Source organism: Mustelus asterias, unplaced genomic scaffold, assembly GCF_964213995.1.
Source record: "Mustelus asterias unplaced genomic scaffold, sMusAst1.hap1.1 HAP1_SCAFFOLD_753, whole genome shotgun sequence".
Taxonomy (NCBI): domain Eukaryota; kingdom Metazoa; phylum Chordata; class Chondrichthyes; order Carcharhiniformes; family Triakidae; genus Mustelus; species Mustelus asterias.
The window spans coordinates 3200-28290 of record NW_027590701.1 but is presented as its reverse complement, the minus strand read 5'-3'; the positions used below and the strand labels follow the sequence as shown (position 1 = coordinate 28290).

The 25091-nt window shown below is 44.7% G+C and overlaps 1 protein-coding gene across 1 annotated transcript; it reads right to left on the bottom strand.

The window, feature by feature from the left end:
* Positions 1-12998: 12998 nt before the first annotated feature.
* Positions 12999-13943, bottom strand: LOC144487362 (uncharacterized). The gene has a single exon (XM_078205448.1). The coding sequence runs from the start codon at positions 13941-13943 to the stop codon at positions 13002-13004; it is 942 nt and encodes a 313-aa protein (XP_078061574.1). The 3' UTR covers positions 12999-13001.
* Between the last annotated feature and the right edge of the window lie 11148 nt (positions 13944-25091).

Below are 25091 nucleotides of genomic sequence, written 5' to 3'. Positions count from 1 at the left end.
GTGAAGGGTCTCTCCCCAGTGTGGGTGCGTCGATATGTTTCCAGTTTGGATGGGCAAGTGAATGCTTTCCCACAGTCTCCACATATCCACGGTTTCTCCGTGGTGTCGGTGTCATCATGTCTCTCCATGTTGATGATCAGTTGAAGCCTCGTCCACACACACAACACGTGTACAGTTTCTCCTCACTGTGAATGGTGATGTTTTTTCAGGCTGTGTAACTGTTTAAAGCTCTTTCCACAGTCAGTTCACTGGAACACTCACTCGGGTGCATGTGTGGCTCGGTGATTTTCCAATCCCATTGATTTATGAAATCTTTTCCCACAGACAGAACAGATAAACATTTTTCCTTCCACATTCAAAGACCAATGATATTCAGCTGATGAATCGAGTGACTCTCAGATTTTGACATGATGTTTGTTCTGACTTTCCTGTCTGGAACTCCTCTCCCTCTCACCCCCTGTAAAAGGAGTTTACAGAAGTTATCAGTGTAAATAGAGGACAGAAATTCAGAGCAGACAATTCTAGTTTCTATGGAACATTTCATAGGAACATAGGAATTAGGAGCAGAAGGAGACAAATTCAGCTCTTCGAGCCTGCTCCGCCATTCAATCAGATCATGGCTGATCTCTCCCTGGTCTCAAATCCACCTGTTTATACTCCAGATTCTTTACAATAAATACCAACATCCCATTTACCTTTTTTATTACATGCTGCACCTGCAGACCGACTTTCTGTGATTCATGAACATAGACACCCAGATCCCTCTGCCTGGACACATTTTGGATCTGCTTCATTCAGGTAATAATTTGCCTTTTCATTTTTTCTGCCAAAATGGATAACCTCACACTTACCCACATTAAATTCCATCTGCCAAATTTTGGCCCATTCTCTGAGCCTATCTATATCCATCTGAAGAGCCTTTATATCCTCTTCACTGTCTGCTTTCCCACCTATTTTAGTATCACCCGCAAATTTTGCTCTGTTACACTCTGTCCCTGCTTGCAGATCATTTATATAGATTGTAAAGAGTTGAGGTCCGAGGACTGATCCCTGCAGCACCCCATTAGTTACGTTTCGCCAGCCAGAGAAGGACTCATTTATCCCAACCCTCTGCTTTCTGTCAGTTAGCCAATCCTCAATCCAATCTAGTACTATACCCCCAATCCCCTGTGATCACACTTTCTGAATCAATCTTTTATGTGGCACCTTGTCAAATGACTTCTGAAAGTCTATATATACCACATCCACAGGTTCCCCACTATCCACCTTGCTGGTTCTGTCCTCAAAGATTTCAAGCAAGTTTGTCAAACATGACTTACCCTGCATAAAACCATGCTGACAATAATGGATTGAGCTTTGCTATTCCAAATGCTCATTCATCTCCTCCTCAACGATTGATTCCAGCAGCTTCCCCACTACAGAGGTCAAGCAAACTGGCCTTTGGTTTCCTACTTTTTGCCTCTCTCCCTTTTTGAACAAGGGCGTCAAATTAACGTGTTTCCAATCTAGTGGGACCTTACCAGAATCCAAGGAATTTTGAAAACTCACAACTAATGCATCCACTATCTCTGCTGCCACCTCCTTTAATACCCGAGGGTGCAGGCCATCAGGTCCCAGAGACTTATCTGCCTTTAATCCTTTTAGTTTATTCAATATTGTCTCCCTCGTGATGGTTATTGGACCAAGTGACTGTAACACTACATTCTGCACTCTCTCGTTTCCTTCTCTATGAATGGTATGTTTTGTCTGTATAGCGCGCAAGAAACAATACTTTTCACTGTATGTTAGTACATGTGACAATAATAAATCAAATTTTAAAAAATAAATAATAAACAGTTTTTAGAAAATCTTCATTATTCTGTATTGTGAAGACAGAGGCAAAATATTGGATTAGTGGTTCTGCCATCTCTGCGTTCCCCATTAATACCTCACCAGTATTGTCCTCTAAAGGACCAACATTTACTTTAGCTATTCTCTTCCTCTTTATATACTTATAGTTCCCCCATATATACTTCCCCCGATCTGTAACTGTGTCCCACACACTCCTCTCCCTCTCTGCTCATTGCTCCAGATTCAGTCTGACTCTCTCTCCTCCTGTCCTTAAACTGGTGACTCAGGCTGTGGGTCCATTCCTTCACTCTCATCCCAACAAATTATACAGCTCACAACAACAAATCAACTTTAATGACTTTATTATTGATTTTAAATATCCGGGAATAATCACCTTTTCCCAGATGTGCCTTTGCTCCAGTTTGTGATTCCACAACAATGAAAAGAGAGGCTCCGCTGGGTGGCTGGAGGACCGAGAGGGAGCAGCTGGAGGACCAAGAAAGAGCAACTGGTCCTGCAGCCAATCGGAGTGAATGAACGGCGGGGCTGGAGGACCGGGAGCGGCTGGTCCTCCAACCAATCAGAGTGAATGAGGGGCCGGGCCGGAGGACCGAGCGGGAGCGGAGTGCCCCTCCAGTCCTGCTCCAGACTCTGGAATCTTGTGCCTTTATTCACTTGTTAGAATCATAGAATCCTCCAGTGCAGAAGGAGGCCATTTGGCCCATCGAGTCTGCACTGACCACAATCTTACCCAGGCCCTATCCCTATAACCCCATGCATTTACCTTCGCTAGTCCCCTGACACTAAGGGGCAATTTAGCATGTCCAATCCATCTAACCCGCACATCTTTGGGCTGTGGGAGGAAACCACCCAGACACGGGGAGAACGTGCAAACTCCACACAGATAGTGACCTAAGCTGGGAATCAAACCCGGGCCCCTGGCGCATTAACAACAGTTTTTAGAAAATCTTCATTATTCTCTACCGTGAAGACAGAGGCAAAATATTGCTTTAGTGTCTCTGCCATCTCTGTGTTCACCATCATCAGTATTGTCCTCTAAAGGACCAACATTTACTTTAGCTATTGTGATGCAGCAGTGCTAACCACTGTACCACTTATTAAGTATCTTCAATCGCAACCTTTAGTTTAATCAAAGTGTTTATTGTCCCTAACTGGATCTCCCCTCACATCCCAGGATCTGGACAAAGATTGTAACAATAACGGGGTGAAAAGTTATCAGGGTAGGTGGGTCTATGGAATTGAGGTTACAATCAGATCAGACATGATCTTATTGAATGGTAGACCAGACTCAAGGGGCTGAGTGGCCGACTCCTCCTAATTCATATATCTGCATGTATGTTCACTAATGTCCTTTAGGGAAGGAAATCTGCCGTCCTTACCTGGTCTGGCCTACATGTGACACCAAAGCCACAGCAATGTTCACCAAGGGCAGCTAGGGATGGGCAATAAATGCTGTCCAGCCAACGACGACCATGTTCCACAAATGAATAAAAAAATGTTGTAATGATCGCCATGCACTTGATATCAATGTATTTATATTGGGTTTTTTTCTTATTTAAGGTGGGGGGGGTGTTTAAAATTTCAGATTTATTCTGTAGGCAGCCAGTGTGTCTGGAAAACATTTAGCTTCAGGGTGTAAAAGCAAGTTGGAACAAAAGGTCCAGTGGTTAGTTCAGAGCTTCCTTCTCCCCAGGTCTGTTCTAACAAACTGTGTCCATCTGAGTTACATTTATACAAACTCACTCACTCAAGAAGTGATCAGATTTCACTGAACTACAACAACAACTTATATTAATGTAGAACTTTTCACTTAATAAAATATCCGAAGCAGCTTCATAGGAACAAAAGGACATGTTGCGTCAGATGATTCAAAGACATTGGTTATAAGGAGAGTCTTTAGGGAGGAAAGGGAAGTGGAAAGGTGGAGAGGTTTAGGGAGGAAATTCCAGTGCTTAGGGTCCAGGCAGCTGAAGGCACGGCCACCAATGGTGGAGTGATTTATATCAGGGGTGAAGGACAACCGGGAAAGGACATCTGGGAACGGTGCTCCATGTGTGTGGCCCCATAGCCCAGGCTCAAGGCTCTAATCTGAACTTTGGGACAGAGTTTGACCATCCCTGGTCTCAGAGAAAAACAATTCCCCCGATCAACATCTTGTAAGATCCGTGTTTATTGATACCATAAAAAGTTGGTGCCAGTCCAGTCCTCCTGTGTCCAGGATGGGGATTGATTTTAACAGATTTAAACTCCTCTGGATCTCAGTGCTACAACTTGAATATCTTTTGGTTAAAAATGAAAATAAATAAATATTGGAAATTGAACAGAACAAAAATGGGGAAACAGACACAACCCCCTTCATGTTCACTGAACATTCCTTCACCCACTCATCCACCCAGTGGCTCCCAGCCGGATCGACAATCAGCACAAAGCCAGAGAGAGGGGGGGTGGTCCTCGGGATGTAACAATGGACAAGGGCTGGAAGTTTACAGTTTATGGTCATGACCTGCATGGAGGCAAGTCAGAGCCGTGCTTGAAGCTCCATGGAGGCAGCCACTTTCTCCATGATAGACAGTCTCTGGAACCTCCACCAGCCCCACAACCCTCCGAGCTCCCTGCCCTCCTCCAATTAGGGAAGAAGGTGACACAGTGGTAATGTCTTTGATTGGATTTATTACTGTCATCTGTATTGGGATACTGTGAAAAGTATTGTTTCTTGCACAACATACAGACAAAAAACATACTGTTCATAGAGTACATCAGGGAGAAGGAAAGGAGACAGTGCCGAAAATAGTGTTAAAGTCATAGCTAGGGTGTAGAGAAAAGCTTAATGCAAAGTAGGTCCATTCAAGAGTCTGATAGCAGCAGAGAAGAAGGTGTTCTTGAGTCGGTTGGTCCGTGATCTCAGACTTGAGTGCTTTCTATGGTGCATCTGTAAAAGCTAATGAGAGTCGTAGCAGACATAGAACAAAGAACAATACAGCACAGGAACAGGCCCTTTGGCCTTCCAAGCCCGTGCTGCTCCCTGGTCCAAACTAGACCATTCTTTTGTATCCCTCCATTCCCACTCCGTTCATGTGGCTATCTAGATAAGTCTTAAACATTCCCAGTGTGTCCGCCTCCACCACCTTGCCTGGCAGCGCATTCCAGGCCCCCACCACCCTCTGTGTAAAATACATGCCAAATTTTCTTAGCCTCCTGAGAAAGCAGAGGTGTTGGTGGCCTTTCTTAACTATAGTGTTGGCGTGGAGGGACCAGGACAGGTTGTTGGTGATCTGGACACCTCAAATCATGAAGCTCTCAACCATTTCCACTTCTGGAACAGACATTCAGAAGTCCAGCCCAATGCTCTGGGGACATGGGTTCAAATCCCCAATTCAATTAATGAATCTGGAATTCTAAAGCTAGTCTCAGTAATGATGTCCATGTTAGTTATCATCGATTGTTGTAAAACTTTACCAATGTCCTTTAGGGAAGGAAATCTGCCATCCTTATCTGGTCTGGCTTACGTGTGACTCTGGACTCACAGCAATGTGGTTGGGTCTAGGGCCGAGCAAGTCACTCAGTTCAGGGACAATAAGGGATGGGTAACAAGTTCTGGCCTTTCCAGTGACGCCCACATCCCAGGAGACAATAAAATAAAATGTTCTGACCCTCTTCAGCTCCCCCAACCGGCTTCACTCCACCTGTACTTTCACCTGCTGAGGTCCTAAAGGATGGAAATCCCTCACTAAACCTGCTCCTTACCTTTTCAACCCAGCTTCTGACCGTCTGTGAAGGGTCTCGGTACATTCTAACCTGTTACTGGGAAAATACCAATTGTTGTCACCGCTTTTCATCTGAAAACTCAGGAATGTCACAAAAACATTTGGAAACTTCAGATCAGAGACATTTTCAGACTGGAATAGTCACTTGTGGTCAGGAACAGCTCGCAGTTTTATATCAATCTGATTTCAGAGCATGCTTTGTGAACAATCACTATCTAATAATCTTCATAAAATGTAAAAAAGTCCCTTGAAAATTAACAGAATAGCACTCTCTGTCCCTCCCTCTCTCCCTCTTATGAAGAAAGCTTCCACAGCAGCTTGCTGGGTGACAAACCCAGAATGGACCTGTTTTCTCTCCCCAGATAAGGAGCTCTGATCCATGGAAGAGAGCGGCTGAACACATTTCTTACACACCTCAGGATTAACCCACACATTCAGTCCTCAATGTGATTAACAGCAGCAAAAGCAGTTGAATCCAACCCCTGCAGACACTCATGAAATTGCTGGTGTCTGAGCATTTGCTGTAAGTCAGTGAATCCATTCCCACACTCGGAACAGGTGAACAGTCTCTCCCCAGTGTGAACTCGCTGGTGCATCACGAGACCATTGCTGCTTTTGAAGCTCTGCTCACAGTCAAAACATTTAAAAGGTTTTACATTGATGTGAACTTGCTGGTGTTTCAGCAGGTGGTATGATTGAATGAAGTTCTTCCCACACACAGAGCAGCTGTATGGTCTCTCTCCAGTGTGAATTCGCTGGTGTACAGTGAGTTCAGATGATCGTCTGAACCCAGTCCCACAGTGAGAGCATCTAAATGGTCTCTCGTCAGTGTGAACACGTTGATGACACGTCACTTCACCGGAGGTTTTGAAGCACTTCCCGCAGTCTGGACATTTAAACGGTCTCTTGTCAGTGTGAACTCGCTGGTGTTTCTGCAGGTTGGATGTAGCAGTGAATCGCTTCCCACACAAGGGGCAGGTGAACGGCTTCTCCTCACTGTGAATGTGTTGGTGCCTCAGCAGATACTTTTTGCTTTTAAATGTTTTCTCACAGTCAGAACATTTGAAAGGTGTCTGATCAGTGTGAACATACTGGTGTGTCAGCAGGCTGGATGACTGAGTGAATCCCTTCCCACAGGTGGAGCAGGTGAACGGCCTCTCTCCAGTGTGAGCGCGTCGATGCATTTCCAGTTCAGAAGGGTAACTGTATCCTTTCCCACAATCCCTACATTTCCATGGTTTCTCCATGGTGCTGGTGTCCTTGTGTCTCTCCAGGTTGGACACTCAGTTGAATCCTCATCCACACACAGAACATGTGAACGGTTTCTCCTTGCTGTGAATGGTGTGCTATTTTTTCAGGCCGTGTAACTGGTTAAAGCTCTTTCCATAGTCAGTTCACAGAAATACTCTCACTCAGGTATTTGTGTGTGTCTCAGTGCTTTTCCAGTCACACTGATGTTTGAAATCTTTTCCCACAGACAGAATAAACATTTCTCCTTCCACATTCAAAGGCCAATGATATTCAGACCCTGATGAATCGAGTGACTCTGTCAGATCTCAATGTGATTTCTGTTTCTGTCTGTAATTCCTCCTTTCCAATATTCTGTAAAACAGTTTACAAAAGTCATCAGTTAGTCCAGGATAGAAATTTTGAACAATTTTAGTTTCTCTGGAACATTTTTTCCTCTCTTGCTTGCCTTCATTGGCCGGGGCATCAAGGATAAAAGTTGGCAAGATGTGTTACAGCTGTATAAAACTTTTATTAGGCCACATTTGGAGTATTACATGCAGTTCTGGTTCCCACACTATCATAGAATCATAGAAACCCTACAGTGCAGAAGGAGGCCATTCAGCCCATCGAGTCTGCACCGACCACAATCCCACCCAGGCCCTACCCCCACATATTTTACCCGCTAATCCCTCTAACCTACGCATCCCAGGACTCTAAGGGGCAATTTTTTTAACCTGGCCAATCAACCTCACCCGCACATCTTTGGACTGTGGGAGGAAACCAGAGCACCCGGAGGAAACCCACGCAGACACGAGGAGAATGTGCAAACTCCACACAGACAGTGACCCGAGCCGGGAATCGAACCCGGGACCCTGGAGCTGTGAAGCAGCAGTGCTAACCACTGTGCTAGAAGGACGTGGATGCTTTGGAGACACTATAAAGAAGGTTTACCAGATGTTGCCCAGTCTAGAGGGTTTAAGGTATGAAGAGGTTGGATAAACCTGGATTGTTTTCACTAGAAAGACGGAGACTGAGGGGTGACCTGATAGAGATCTACAAAATTATGGGATGCATAGATAGGGTGGATAGTCAGAGGCTTTTTCCCAGGGCAGAAGGGTTGACTATGAGAGGGCACAGGTTCAAGGTGAGGTGGGGAAAGTTTTTCACACAGAGGGTTGTGGGTGCCTGGACCATGCTGCCAATGGAGGTTGTGGAAGCAGGCACATTAGCAACGTTCAAGGCGTATCTTGATAGACACACAAACGGGAGACAAACAGAGGGATAGAATCTGTTTAGGGACAATAAGTAGTGGGTGTAAATTAGGAATCAGCACAGGCTCGGTGGGCCAAAGGGCCTGTTGCTGTGCTGCATTGTTCTTTGTTCTCCTAAATCTGTAAATCCCCTTCCCACACACTCTCCCTCCTCCTTGGGCTGAAATCCAAACCCTTCTCCACTATTTCTTTCCTCCACTCCCAGTTTTCTCTCTCCTTCTCTGTCTGGTTTCAGTTGCCCTGTTTGTGAACAGAATTCCCACTCACCTGAAGAAGGGGCTTGGAGCTCCGAAAGCTTGTGTGGCTTTTGCTACCAAATAAACCTGTTGGACTTTAACCTGGTGTTGTTAAACTTCTTACTGGGTTCAGTTCTCCAGCTCCTGTCTGCAGACTGACAATAAAACCAATGGGTCTTACTGGGAGGTTTGGAACCTCCTGCACTCACCCGCCTGAGTCCAGATTCACAGCCACACCGCGCATGCTCCAGCTCACAATGGGCCGGGGAGTGATTGACGGGCAGCTCCGGACCAATAGGAAGAGGATCATCCGGGTCCCGGATTGACCCGGGCAACCGGCCACCATCTTAGGAGAGGAAGGCGTGTCTTTTGTTCAGGGAGCGGAGCGTGGGGACGGCCATCTTGGTAAGGGAAGGGGGAGTGGGCGGGGCTGCTCCCTGTTGCTTGGGCCCGGGTTACCCGGGCAACCGGCGGGCGCCGCCATCTTGAGGTGGTGATTGTCCATCCGGGTGTTTAGTGAAGGGATGGACAATGAGCTGGAGCTGAGTTTGGAAAGTGTTCAGAGGAAGGTGTGAAATCAGATTGACATCCAGATCTGTGTGAGAACTAGAAACTCACATTCAGTATGTTTCTCAAAGCTCACCACAATGCTGCAAACACTCAGCTCATCAACAACAATCCTCTGGCATTGCAAATGTTAACTCTGTTTCTCTCTCTCCACAGAAGCTGCCAAAACCTGCTGAGGATTTCCACAACTTCCTGTTTTCAGTTCCCATTTCCAGAACTTTCTGTTTTTGGTTCCCATTTCCAGCTTCTCCAGTTTTTCACTGCGATTATTATAGAATTCCTACAGTCCAGAGGAGGCCATTTGGCCCATCGAGCCTGCACCGAGTGCAGAGGTTGGAGTTCTCTGTTATTGCTGCTGTTGATCACATTGAGGACTAAATGTGTGGGTTAAACCTGAGGTGTGTAAGAAATGTGTCCCAGCTGTTCTCTTCCATGGTTCAGAGCTCCTCGGCACGGAACAGAGGCTCCTTTACAACTGTGTTTAGAGTCAGTAAGAACAACACTGAATGCTGGAAACATACTGTCAAATCAGAGATTGGTGTAAAACTGGGATCTGTTCCTGACTGAGAGTGAAACAGCAGGTTTAAGTTTCCTGTCTGGAACTGATTGTGGTAATTATGGTAATCATAGAATCCCTACTATGCAAAAGGAGGCCATTTGGCCCATCGAGTCTGCACCGACTCTCTGTCAGAGCATCTTCCCCAGACACACCCCTCCCCGCCCTAGCCCCATAACCCCACGCATTTACCCCACTAATCCCCCTAACCATAACATCCTGGGACATTTACAGGGCAATTTAGCATTGGTCAATCTGCCTAACCTGTACATCTTTGCACTGTGGGAGGCAACCAGGGAGTATTTACATGGAGATGCTGCTTCTACCCAGAGTGTAATGGTAATGCTGCTGCACTTTGATACGACTGCTCAGACATCAGACTGTGTCAGCTCTTATTGATACTGAATAAAATCTAACCACTGTCACCAATAAGGGTTATCACTGGGAATCATTTCAGAGTTTAGGAAAAGAGAATAAAGGGTTAATGGACACCCCGAATCCCAATTCTATAGATTAAAAGGATGTTCACAATGCTCTGGGCCCAAATGGTTTCTCTCCAGCTCCTCTGCACCTGTTACTGTGACTCCACACTTTGGGCACATGGACTGAACCCCAGGGGTTCCGTCACCATCTGCCCCAATCGCCCCGTCTCCTGCCCCGATTGGCTGGAGGCCCATTTCCCAGTCAGTCCTCCAGCACCTTCCTGTCTCTCTATTAGTGCGACGCCCAGGGCAGTTTCCCAACTGGGGCACAGGCCCCATTATTCTCAGCTAAATTCAGCTCTTAGCTCCGTTGCCTGGCTGGCATTGACACAAGCAATAGAGACAGAAAGGTGCCCCAGGCTCAAGTGGGAACCTGAAACTTGTAGCTTTCAACAAACTCTTCAACATTTGTGCATTCAATACCTGTTTTTGTATGAGGTTGTTATTTTTACATTGAAGCACTGGAGGTGAAGAATACCTTTCCCTTTCTAACTTTGTATTGTCTATTGTATCAGCCACGGCACAGTGGATCACACTCTTCCACAAGAAACTACCAAGGGTCATGAACAAAGCCCAGTCCATCACACAATCCAGCCTCCCATCCATTGACTCTGTCTACACTTCCCGCTGCCTTGGAAAAGCAACCAGCATAATTAAGGACCCCACACAACCTGGACATTCGCTCTTCCATCTTCTTCTGTTGGGAAAAAGATACAAAAGTCTGAGGACACATACCAACTGACTCAAGAACAGCTTCTTCCCTGCTGCCATCAGACTTTTGAATGGACTTACCCTGCATTAAGTTAATCTTTCTCCACATCCTAGCTATGACTGTAACACTACATTCTGCACTCTCTCGTTTCCTTCTCTATAAACGGTATGCTTTGTATAGCGTGCAAGAAACAATACTTTTCACTGTATGTTAATACATGTGACGATAATAAATCAAATCTTCACTCTGAATCTGAAGATTGTTCTTTCCAATCCAAGTCCATTGACCTGAGGCCAACATTCAAAGTGCCAGCACTGAGGGAGTGCTGCATTATTAGAGCTGCTGCCTTTAGGATGAGATGTCAACCCAAGTACCCCATCTGCCCCCTTTATCCCCAAAGTGACCATTACCTGACATCAGAGTTGGGCTGATTGTGACGTGACACTTGGTCAATTTGGTGACCAGATTAATTTAACCGGATCCCCAATTACTGACACCACCTTCTCTCATTATCTTAGACAGGAATACAATTGCACAGTTTCACACTAACCCTTTATCTGATTCTATACAATCAGCTGTTCAGACAATTTCAAATTCTGAGACAAATCAGAGCTTGAAGTTCTCTCTTGAAAGTACATTTATCATCATTGCACATTCTTCACATACACAGCAATTCAGATTATAATTTTTACAGCAAATAAAACTCAGCTTTTACGATAAGCCGACATGTGACACTAATAGATAAATTTAAAAACAGTGACTGATTCTTGATTGATTTATTAATTGTAACTCAATTAAATCTCACGACTTCTCCAATCATCTATTGCTGACCGCCAGCTAATTAATACAGTAATCTTTAATTAATATACTTGGTTACTACAAGATAGACTAGTTCAAAAAGACAGTTTGTAGAAAGACAACAGCTTTCTTCCTTACTAATCCTGACCAGACTGAACCTTATTCTTCAGCTGGACTTTGGAAGAATATGATATCCTGTAGCTTATCAAAATTAGAGAATAATTTCTTCCTTTAAACAATTTCTGCCGGCTCTGCGGTTTCTGGAAACATTTCAGGTGATTCAGTGTTAATATTTTAAAATAAAGATCTAGCCTTTATGATGTAATTGTCTATTACACTGAGTCACGAACGATATCTTAATCAAGGTTCATTACTGAATCTGTTTCATGACTGGGTTTTAATATAAAATCAATTTGTAGCAAATAAAGACAGTGACAGAAGGTGAACAGACTGTTAGAAGCCACATGTTTTGAGTTTAAAATGGCTTCCTTGACCTTGTTACTTATAGCAATGAATATGGTATGAAAATGATTGAATTTTAAAACTAAATTTGATTACCCAGGCCTGCAGTTTCCTCCATTAGCACAGTCACTACAATTCACAGAACTTCATTCACTGTATAAGGCTTCAGGACAAAGGCAGAGTTCGATAGATTCCAGATAAACAAGGTGGTGAAAGGTTATCGGGGGAGGTGGGAATGTGGAGTTGAGGTTTCAATTAGATCAGCCATGATTATGTTGAATGGCAGAACAGGCTCCTGATTCACATGTTCATCTGACACCCGGTGGTTGTGAGAGGTGCTATAGAAATGCAATTTTTTCTTGTTCTCCACAATATTGTATATATTACACTCAGTCCCTGCATCAAAATCATTGTTAAAGGTTGAGTCTAAATTTGACACATTTTGAATGATGGGCGGCTTTTCTCTAGAAAAGAGAAGACTGAAGGGTGACCTGATGGAAGTCTTTAAGATTATGAAGGGGTTCAATAATCCAACAGGGAGTTCAGTGAGAAACCTCTTTACCAGCGAGTGGTGAGAATGTGGAACTCACCACCACAGTGAGTGGTTGAGGTGAACAGCATGAATACATTGAAGGGGAAGCTGGATACATACATGAGGGAGAGAGGAATAGAAGGATATGCTGATGGGGGAGATGAAGAGGGGTGGGTGGAGGCTCATGTGGAGCATAAATACTGACACAGACCAATTGGGCCGACTGGCCCGGCCCTGTGCTGTAGACTCACTGGAACAGAGACAAATATATTTATTTTAGATCTACCTGTAGTGGGAGGAAAAACACTATTTACTATCCAGGATAAAATAAATGTCCTTCATCAGCTTTTGTGGATCATTTCAGTGGAAATGTGCCCTCGCTCAAAGAGCATCAGCCCACTGGAGGTAAAGTTGTGAGACTGTCCAGTCCAGCAGAAAGAAACCCTCCGACTCTCCCACTTCACCAACTGTCAGAATGAACATGGTTCAGTCCTGGGTGTGATTAACAGCAGCAATAACAGCAGAATCCAACCCCTGTCATCACTTGTGAACTCGCCGGTGTCTCAGCAGCTTTGATGACTGAGTGAATCCTTTCCCACAGTCAGAGCAGGTAAACAGTCTCTCCCCAGTGTGAACTCGCTGGTGTGCCCGCAGGTTGGATGAATTACTGAATCCTTTCTCACACTGAGAGCAGGTGAATGGTCTCTCTCCGGTGTGAACTCGCTGGTGTGTCTGCAGGTGGGATGACTGAGTGAATGTTTTCCCACAATTTGGGCAGGTGAATGGTCTCTCCCCAGTGTGCAATCGTCGATGTTTCTGCAGATTTGATGCATAAGGGAAACGCTTCCCACACTCGGAGCAGGTGAACGGCCTCTCCCCAGTGTGAACTCGCTGATGTATCAGCAGATAGGATGAATCAGTGAATCCCTTCCCACACTCGGAGCAGCTGAACGGTCTCTCCCTGGTGTGAATTCGCTGGTGCCTCTGCAGGTTGGATGAATTACTGAATCCTTTCCCACACTCGGGGCAGATGAATGGCCTCTCCCCGGTGTGAACTCGCTCGTGTGTCTGCAGGTGGGATAACTGAGTGAATCCCTTCCCACACTCTGAACACGTGAACCATTTCTCCCCGGTGTGACCTCGCTGGTGCATCAGCAAGTTGGATGATTCACTGAATCCCTTCCCACAATCGGAGCAGGTGAATGGCTTCTCCCCGCTGTGAACTCGCTTGTGTGTCTGCAGGTGGGATGAACTTGTGAATCCTTTCCCGCACTCGGGGCAGGTGAATGGCCACTCCCCTGTGTGAACTCGTTTGTGTGTCTGCAGGGAGGATGAATGAGCAAATCCCTTCCCACACTCCAAACAAGTGAATGGCCTCTCCCCAGTGTGATTACATCGATGAGTTTCCAGTTGGTGTGAGAAATTGAATCCTTTACCACAGTCTCCACATTTCCACGGCTTCTCCATGGTGCTGGTGTCCATGTGTCTCTCCCAGTTTGACAGTCAGCTAAAGCCTCATCCACAACAAAACACCCGAACGGTCTCACCCCAATGTGACTGGTGCTGTCTTTTCAAGCTGTGTTTGAGTTTTTTTCCACAGTCAGTTCACTGGAACGCTCTCACTCCGATCTATGTGCGTCCATGCTTTTCCAATCACATTTATGGTTGAAATCTCTTGAAGCAGAAGAACAGACAAATATTTCTCTTTGTAGATTCCAAAGGCTGATGTTGTCCAGGTCCCGATGAATGGAGTTAATCTGTCAGATCACCATGAGTGTTTGTTTTGAGATTTCTGAGATTCTTCAGATAAAGCTCGGCACAACATCGTGGGCCAAAGGGCCTGTTCTGTGCTGTACTGTTCTATGTTCTATGTTCTGTCTGGAAATCCTCTTCTGATATCCTGTAAAACGAATTTCCAAAATTCATCACTGTCAGTGCAACTTAGAAATTCAGAAAAGACAATTCCAGTTTTTAGAGAAAATTCTTTACTTTTTCCCACTATTCTTACCCTGCTGTATCCCACAATACACCCTCCCAATTCTCCTAAAGGTGCCAATTCATGTTGGTTAACCAATCCATGCTCATCACTTCCTGTTCAAATGTGTGTAATATGCAGCACTCATTACTTGGTTGGAGATGTGGTGGGTGCAGCAAGTGATCATGATCTGGAACTGGGTGCCCATGGATCTGGTGGCAGTGAAAGCAATTAAAGATTTCAAAATGAAACTGGATGCGCACTTGAAGGAAATAATCTTGCAGGAGAATGGGTAGATGGAGGGGCAATGGGTCTGACTGGATTGCTCTATAAGGAGTTGACATGGACTCCTTCTCTATTGGAATAACGATGCCTGGAAATATATTAACATAGTTACAATGTTCTATTACAAGACTAGAATCATAGAATCCCTACAGTGCAGAAGGAGGCCATTCAGCCCATCCAGTCTGCACCAAGCACAATCCCACCCAGGCCCTATTCCCGTAACCCCATTTAATGACCCTGCTATTACCACTGACACTAAGGTCAATTTTACCACGGCCAATCAACCTAACCCGCACATCATTGGACGAACCTGTGTTGAAGATATTAAAAAGGCCGTGTGTTTAACACTAAGTCAATTTATTTGACTATTATCCACAATATTAACATCTATAAATGGACTGTTGTTTATTAACAGCAATGGAAACAGACCCATTCGAACATAATAATTAGGAACAGAAGGAGGCCACTCGGCCCCTCGAGCTGTTCCACCATTCAATAAGATCATGGCTGATCTGATTGTGAACTCAACCCCACACTCCTGCCCACTACTCTCACCAATAATCTTCCATCTCCTTGTTAATCAGGAGACCATCTTGCTCTTCTTCAAAATATTCCAAGATTCTGCTTCCTCTGCCTTTTGAGAAAGAGAGTTCCAAAGATCCATGATCCTCTGAAAGAAAACACTTCTCCCCACCTCTGTCTTAAACACATTTTTAAACAGTGTCTCCTTGTTCAAAATTCTCCTGCAAGAAAAAAACATCCTTTCCACATCAACCCAGTCAATAACCCTCAGAAACTTAAAAGGCTTCAATCAAGGCCCCTCTTACTCTTCTAAACTCCAGTGAACAAGCCCAGATTCTCCAATCTTTTCTCATAAGACAACCTGCCAATTTCTGGTATTAGTCTGGTAGACATTCTCTGAACTGCTTCCAATGCATTTACATTTTCCTTAAATAAGGAGTTCCATACTTTAACAACACTCCAGATGTGGTCTCACCAGTGTCCTGTATGACTGAAACATAAACTCACTCCTTTTGTAACCAATTTCCTCACAATAAACAATGACATTCTATTAACTTTCCTCATTACTTGCTGTAACTGCATTCCAGCCTTTTGTGATTCATGTATTAGGACACCTCTGAATCTCAGAGCTCTGCAATCTCTCAATATTTAATGTGTTTTTTAAATTTGGCAGGAATTTCTGCCAAAATTGATAATTCCACATTTGCCCACGTTATACTCCATTTGCCAAATCTTTGCCCACTAGCTGAACTTATCTACATCCCTTTGTGGCCTCCTTACATCCTCTTCACACTTACTTTTCTACCTTTGTGTCCTCAGCAAATTTAGCGACCATGCTTGCATCCAAGTCATTTATATAAATTGTTAAAAGTAGAGGTCCCAGTTCTGATCGCTTTGGCACATCACTCGTCACATCCTGTCAACCAGATAAAGATCCATGTGTGCCAACTGTTTCCCGTTAGCTCGCTAATCTTCTTTCCATGCCATATTACCCCCACACTGAGAGATTCTATTTTTCACATTAAGCTTTGATGTGGCAGCTTATCAAATGCATTTTGGAAATCTAAGTACAGTACATTCACCTTTGCTGCCCTATTATCCAATATATAAAGTCACCATCTCCCAGATGTCCCCTTGAGAGGGAGAGCTGACTGGTGGTCACTTAACCTGAGGATCATAAATTCATAAGATATAGGAGCAGAATTAGACCATTTGAGTCTGTTCCGCCATTCGATCATGGCTGATAACCTCCTCATCCCCATTTTCCTGCCTTCTCCCCATAACCCTTCGACCCATTACCAATTAAAAATCTGTCCAACTCCTCCTCAAATTTACTCACTGTCCCAGCATCCACCACCCTTTGGGACAGCGAATTCCACAGATTCACAACCCTTTGGGAGAAGCAGTTTCTCCTCAACTCTGTTTTAACTTTGCTGCCCCTTATCCTAAGGCTATGACCTCTCGTCTTAGAATGCCCCAGAAAAGGAAGCATCCGTTCCACGTCTGCTTTATCCATACCTTTCATCATCTTGGATCACCACACCTCAGGTGAGTGGCAAGATTGAGGAGACGGCACCTTCATGAATAACCTTGGTTGGCACGAGAATTGAAACCGTGCTGTTGGTGTCGCTGTGCATCACAAACCAGCCACCCGGCCAACTGAGCGAACCGACCCCCTTTATCCAAAGTATATGTGACTCCTTCAAAGAACTCCAATAAATAGGTTGAATATGAATTCCCTTTCTCAAACCGTGCTGACTCTCTCTGGTTGTCTGAATTTTTCTCATTCTCATGATATCTTTAATAAAGCTTTAATATTTTCCCGACATCAGGTTTTAGATTAATTGGCCTTTAGTTTCCTTTTTGCCTCCCTCCTTTTTTTGAATAAAGGAGTTACATTTGCTATTTTGCAATCGACTGGAATCATCCTCAAATCTCATGACTTTTAGATCATTAAAATGGTGCTATTTCCTTCCATGTTCAAAATTCTCTGCTGTTCAGGTTACAATACATTGTGCAATTCCATCCAATCCTGGTCTGATGTTTTGTGCAAGTTTCCTGACCCCAAATCCTCCCCTTCTAAGACCAATTATATCAACACCTATAACAGAGCTGGAGTCACTTTTCAATTCAGCAGAAACAGACCCAAAGGTACATGATTCAGTCTGAACACGAAAACAGCAAAATCCAATCACAACAGTTACTTGTGAACTCGCTGGTGTCTCAGCAGATTGGATGACTGACTGAATACCTTTCCACACTTGGAACAAGTGAACGGCTTCTCCCCGGTGTGAATTCGCTGGTGTGTCAGCAGAGTGGATGAGTGAGCAAATCCATTCCCACACTGGGAGCAGGTGAACGGTCTCTCCCCAGTGTGAGTGCGCTGGTGTACAGTGAGTTGACATGATTGCTTGAACCCAGTCCCACAGTGAGAGCACCTGAATGGTTTCTCATCAGTGTGAACACGTTGATGGTAGTGCAGATTTACAGAATTTTTAAAGCATTTCCCACAGTCTGGACATTTAAAAGGTCTCTCATCAGTGTGAATCCGCTGGTGTGTGAAGGGGGTGGCTGACTGAGGAAATCTCTTCCCACACTGGGAGCAAGTGCATGGCCTCTCCCCAGTGTGAATTCGCTGGTGTAATGCGAGGTTGGAAGACTGAGTGAATCCCTTCCCACACACAGAGCAGGTGAACGGCCTTTCCCCAGTGTGGATTCGCCGATGTTTCAGCAGATGGGATGAGGCACTGAATCCTTTCCCACACTGGGAGCAGTTGAATGGTCTCTCATCAGTGTGAGTTCTCTGGTGTATATGTAAGCTGTTTGACTGAGTGAATCCCCTCCCACTCTGGGAGCAGGTGAATGGTCTCTCTCCACTGTGACTGCGCCGATGAATCTCCAGCTGGGAAGGGTAATTGAATCCCTTCCCACAGTCCCCACATTTCCACAGCTTCTCCCTGTTGTGACTGCAATTATGTTCCGAAAGGCTGGATGATTGGTTGAAGTCTTGTCCACACACAGAACACGTGTACAGTTTCTCTTCACTGTGAACTGTGCTATTTCCTCCCATGTTCAAAACACAATGATATTCAGGTTACAACAAATTGGCTAACTCCATCAGGTTTTGATATAATATTTGGTTTCAGTTTCCCAACTGCAAATCCTCCTCTTCTAAAGCCCTGTGAAATTGATTTAAAACAGAAAAAAGGAAGTGAGAGAGAACCCACAAAAACACAAAGGCAGTTTGTGAAATTGAGCTGAATGAATCTGGTCATTTGTGGGGCTGGCACTCGGAAAAAGTAATCATGAAAACTGCTGGATTGTCATAAAAACCCAGCGGGTTCACTGATATCCTTCAGGGCAGGAAATCTGCCACACGGTCTGGACACAAGACTCTGGACACAGAGAGAAGACAGAGAGAAGTAGGAGAGGTCAGGGTGAAGGAGAGGGATTTTGTACATTGACAACTCAATTGGAACTTTAACAGAAAGTTTCCCAAACCCTCAACCTCCACCCACCTAGAAGGACCAGGGTAGCAAATAGATGGGAACACCATCACCTTCAAGTTCCTCTCCAACTCACACACCATCCTGACTTATCTGACATCCAGTACTAAAAGAACAGAAATTTCTTTCATATAAACACTGGGAAGACTGAACCCATTGTCTTCAGTCCCCACTACAAACTCACTCCCTCGCCAGCAACTCTCTCCTTCTTCCTGGCAACTGTCTGAGGCTGGAGCAAACTGTTTACAACCATGGTAAAATATTTCACCCCAAGTTGAGCTTCCAGCCACATCATCATCAAGACCGCCTATTTCCACCTCAGTGCCATTGATCAACTCTACTCCAGTCTCAGCTCCTTTGGAACTCTCATCCATTCCATTGTGACATGAAACACAGGGGAATGGGGATATAGAGAGGGAATGGGACTGACTGAATTACTCCACAGAGAGTTGGCATGGATCTGAGTTGCCTATTCTATGTTGTAATGTTTCCATCACTGAAAATAGATAATGTTGATACACTGCTATATATTTTAAGACAAGAAATAGGGAATCGTAAATAACATAGTATATACCATGTAACTACATTAAACATATCTCTCTCCCATACAAATTTACTGTTCATTAAAATGTTAGCCCTCTCCTGAGAAAACTCCCCCTTGAATTATGAACATTGGGTAAGAGGCCATCCTATTCGCCAGCTATATAAACGTGTCAAAGTGAGGGAGCTAAAGGATGTCAATGTCTTTGAGAGAGAAAAAGATACCTGGGCCTAGTCTTGCTCCTAATTCCGATGTTCGTCTGTAACGTTTTCAGAGTCTGCAGCCTCCCTGGATTCACTTCCTTTCCCTTCAGTTGCTGCAAGTCCCCAATTTCTCCCAGAATGAGAAAAGAAATGGAAAGGGGGAAACATTGATTTCCTCCCAGATGTTGTCGAGAAGCGGGAGTTTCACTCTGAACCTCGTTGGCCAACTTCCGCATTGTGACGTCACAATGGAACCTAGCCTGAATTAGCCAATAGGAATAAGTCTGTACCGATGTGACGTCCTGGAGTTCCAGTGCGCAGGCCCGGGCGCGCAGACATGGGAGCCCCGCCCCCTCCCATTGATTCCCCCGCCCCCTGCCATCTCCTCGAGCCAAGGTTTCCAGGCAACCGGCTGGCGGCTCCGGCCAGAGCGAGAAGCCGCTCGGTGATCTCCCCTCCCCCCTCTCTCTACGGCGGCGGCTGCTCCAAAAAGAGATCGAGAGCGACCGCTGGCGGCAGCCGCACTGCGCCTGCTCCGGACAGCTCGGCTCAGCAGCGCTCTCTGCGCCTGCTCCGGACAGCTCGGCTCAGCAGCGCTCTCTGCGCCTGCTCCGGACAGCTCGGCTCAGCAGCGCTCTCTGCGCCTGCGTGCTGGGCTGCCAGCTGAGGGAGTGGGGGAGGGGACTTTGCAAAATCTCTTCCCATCAAATTCTTCCAAGTCCCGCAGTTTGATTTGAAACAGAACAGCTTCTGTTTGTAGCTTCACCACAGACTCAAACTTCACACACAGAATCAAACTTCACACACAGACTCAAACTTCACCACAGACTCAAACTTCACCACAGACTCAAACTTCACACACAGACTCAAACTTCACCACAGACTCAAACTTCACACACAGACTCAAACTTCACACACAGACTCAAACTTCACACACAGACTCAAACTTCACACACAGACTCAAACTTCACACACAGACTCAAACTTCACACACAGACTCAAACTTCACACACAGACTCAAACTTCACCACAGACTCAAACTTCACACACAGCCTCAAACTTCACACACAGACTCAAACTTCACACACAGACTCAAACTTCACACACAGACTCAAACTTCACCACAGACTCCAACTTCACACACAGACTCAAACTTCACCACAGACTCAAACTTCACACACAGACTCAAACTTCACACACAGCCTCAAACTTCACCACAGACTCAAACTTCACCACAGACTCAAACTTCACCACAGACTCAAACTTCACATACAGACTCCAACTTCCTCCTCTGGACAACATCTGTGAGGAAAACACTTTCTTTCTCCCCCTGGGAAATACAGAGACAGAGAAATTCTCTGGAACTGGAATTAGAGCCAAATATACTGAGGGGGAAATGTTTGTGATTTTGTGGAACCTGTTTTTATTGTCCGAGCTTTTTAAAGTGTAATTTATCCTGTCTATTCAAATACTGTTTCTTAATGCATGATTCAGTGATGTTAATTTTAGATTAATTTTTAAAGTAACATTTTTAAAAAATGAAACATTGTCTTTGTTTATTCGATTGGGATTTGTGGGAATGTGTTTATTATAAGGTGACCATGAGGATCGTAACAACATTGATATGTCTGGTGTTGTTATATGGTGCATATGATGTGGAGATGCCGGTGTTGGACTGGGGTGGGCACAGTAAGAAGTCTCACTACACCTGGTTAAAGTCCAACGGGTTTATTTGGAATCACGAGCTTTCTGAGCGCTGCTCCTTCTCACCTGATGAAGGGGCAGCGCTCTGAAAGCTTGTGATTCCAAATAAACCTGTTGGACTTTAACCTGGTGTTGGGAGACTTCTTACTATATGGTGCATATTAGGTATGTTATTTATGGATTTGTATTACAGTTGATGTTGTAACTACATTGTATATTTTCCAGTCAAAGAGTCATCAGAGCACAAGATAAATCAATTCAGCAACTTGAGTCCGTGCCAAGTCTCTGTCGGGGAATCCACTCAGTGCCATTTTTCCTCCATATCCCTGTTCCCCAGTACGTTTCATTCCTTCAAGTGCCCAACCAATTTTATTTTGAAATCACTGGTCATCTCCACTTCCACCACTGTCATCGTCAGTGAGTTCCAGAACATGATTGCTTGCTCCCCAAGTCAAGTTCTTCCGCACCCATCTGTATCTCTAATCATGTAATAGAGTGCTGAATATTGCTTACATTTTTAGTTCACTAAATATGCAAATTTTTTATATGCTAAGACACAAGATTTCAGGAATATGTGTCCAGTACATGAAACAGTCAGCACGGATCTGTCGATTAGGATGAATCAGCACCCTCAGGACAATGTCTATTTCAGGTCCAGCAAAGTGAGAATGGAGGGAGAGTGTTTGGGATGGAGATTTACAAATTTTCAAGAATGAGAGGAAAGAATGTTCCACAGAAACTAGAATTGTCTGTTCTGAGTTTTTAATCCTGTACTGACAGCAATGATTTTTGTGAATTTCTTTCACAGGCTATTAGAAGGGGAGAATTTACAGACACAAATCTCAACAAACATGACGTTAGGATCTGACAGAGTCACCCAATTATTCAGGATCTGAATACCATCGGCATTTGAAACTAGAATGGAAAATGTTTGTCTGTCCCTTCAAACTGTTTAAACATCAGTGTGACTGGAAAATCACTGAGACACAGACACTCGAGTGAGAGTATTCCAGTGAACTGACTGTGGAAAGAGCTTTAACCAGTTACACAGCCTGGAAAAGATTGAAGGATTCACAGTGAAGAGAGAGACCATGTATGTGTCATCTGTGGGGTCAAACCTTCATCTGAACCTGGAGATGTACAAAGACACTCAGACCATGGAAATGTAGGGACTGTGGGAAGGGATTCAATTGTCCCTCGAAGCTGGAAACCCTTCGATGCAGCCACACTGTGGAGACACCGTTCACCTGCTCTGAGTTTGGAAGGGGATTTCGTGATTCATCCACCCTGAGGAATCACCAGCGACTTCACATCAGGGAGAGGCCATTCACCTGCTCTGAGTGTGGGAAGAAATTCAGCGATTCGTCTGCCCTGCTGACACACCAGCGGGTTCACAATGGGGAGAGACCATTCACCTGTTGTGTGTGTGGAAAGGGATTCACTCAGTCATCTACCCTGCAGAACCACCAGCGATTTCACACGGTTGAGGGGCTGTTCCCCTGCTCAGAGTGTGGGAAGGGATTCACTCACTCATCCCTCCCGCTGACACACCAACCCATTCACACTGGGCCGAGGCCATTCATCTGCTCCGAGTGTGGGAAGGGATTCACTCAATTATCTAGTCTGCTGAGACACAAAGGATTACACACTGGGGAAAGGCCATTCATCTGATGTGTGTGTGGGAAGTGACTCAGTCAATCATCCAGTCTGCTGGAATACTGAGGCACCTCCCCCAATAAGAAACCTGTTCAATGCTCTGACTGTGGGAGCTGCTTTAAAACCTGAGCCTACCTGAGGTTCGACCAGCGCATTCACACTGAGGATGACTGAAATGTCAGGCGCTCTCACTGTGCAAAGAGGTTTAGAACATCATCTGACCTACTGAAACATCAGGGAATTCACACTGGGGAGAGACCCTGATAATTCCCACTCACTTTCAGCGATTTCTCATAAAACCTACCAGATTGGAAGCTTCTGCCTGAAATTTTATTTTCCCTTAGTTTCCAAACTGAGACCATTCACCTGCTCAGTGTGTGGGAAAGGATTCACTTGTTCACCCAAGCTGCTGAGACACCATGGCAGTCACACCCATTAGTGACCTTTCCGGTGCTCTGACTGTGGCTGTTAATTATATCAATGGAGGTGAAGTTTATTCAGATGGAGGGCACTGATTAGATAGTTATAATGAGCAGGTAAAAAGTGGGACTCACTAATATAGCTTGGAGTCAGAGTTGAACCTGTAATGTTTGATTCTGTGAACAAATCTAGACCAAATAAAGATTGACTCCACCCCAAGGCTGTCAGGATTATAACATGGTAACAGAAAATGCTTGTCTCATGGTGAAGGTTGGAAACTAAAAGAAAGTATATTTCAGACAGAAGCTTACAATCCCAGCAGCTTTTGTGAGAAATGACTGAAAGGCAGTGGGAATTGTCAGGGTCTGATTACCTGCTGATGCTCTCGGAGTCTGAACCATACAACCAGTGGAAGAATGAAGTGGCGATGTGGACACGGGTTACATCCCGATCAAGGAGGAAACAAGATCTGGCCTTGGCACTGTCACTTCCTAACACAAGGAAAATCAGCAACAAAGCATTTTCTGATCAGCCAAACTGCAGGTTGATAACTGCACTGGCACGGATGATTCATGTAAAGAATTCACTTCAGGTGGTTGGAGGGTAGAATCCCTGTCAATTGGTCTATGGGAGAAATCCCTAATTACCCTCTGTGCCGGGCGATCGCCCTCCTGCTTTAAAGGGATACAATTAGTTCCATTTTCAGTCATCAATTATCTGATTGTTCCATGAAAAGAATTGCTCGAAGCAACAAATTATTGGAGATACCAGAAGAGGGTCTCTTCATGTGTAACGTTTGTACTGAAGGAGAATAAACATCTTTTTCTTCGATTTGTTTTGAAACACTGTGTGAATTCTTGCGATCCCGGTCAGGACTGTTAACGTTTGCAGAGAAATTCGAACACCCAGTGATTAACTGAAAGAATTACATCACAAGATTCCACATTGTTAAACAAAAACAAACTTTACTGTATGTTTAAATAAAATTTAAAAAGCCAACACTACAAATTGAATACAATAAAGATTTATGATATAAGCCTAGTTCTGTTTTTTTACCTCACCCCAAGAGTTTCTTTATATTTAACAATATCTTCAAGTTTCATTCACTTCTGTTCCTAGGACCATCCCAAAGGTATGTCAAAGCTCTCCACAATTCACTTTAATTCTCCCCAGTACTCCAGATATTCTCCAAGCTCCAAGAGTTTATGGGAGTCCATCCATTATCTTTTCACTAAACAAGCCTCCAATTTTCCTTTAAGCTCTCAAACTGTGGACTCCTCAGTCCAAACATGGGCTTCACTGCATTCTTGCTGAGGGATTTAAATGTTGGAAACACCCCTGGTTTCTAATGGTCCGCTCAGCTTCTAGTCCCACAGCTGGTTCACAGCTCCTGATCCCACAACTGGTGGCTTCCAAGCTAACTGCAGACTGTCCGCTGTCTATCTGTGGAACCAGGTCATTGATTGGAAAGGACTCAAAAGGTTACAGGGAAAAGGCAGGAGAATGGGGTTGAGATTTATCAGCCATGATCGAATGGCACAGCAGATTCGATGGGCCGAATAGCCTAATTCTGCTCCTATATCTTATGGTCTAATTCTAACCAAGGCTCCACCCTGAATCACATATCCCCATGGTAACAGAGACCAGGTGGAATGTCCGACAGATATTTAGCTTCAAAACTAAACCTTTTTCCTGAGGTCTGCATGAAGAACTCACCTAACAAAAACAGTACAATAATTGTCAGACCCAATGTCTCCAGCGAAAAGATCCAGCTGACCTTTTACAGTTCTTACCTCTCGAGTTTTGACTTCTTAAACC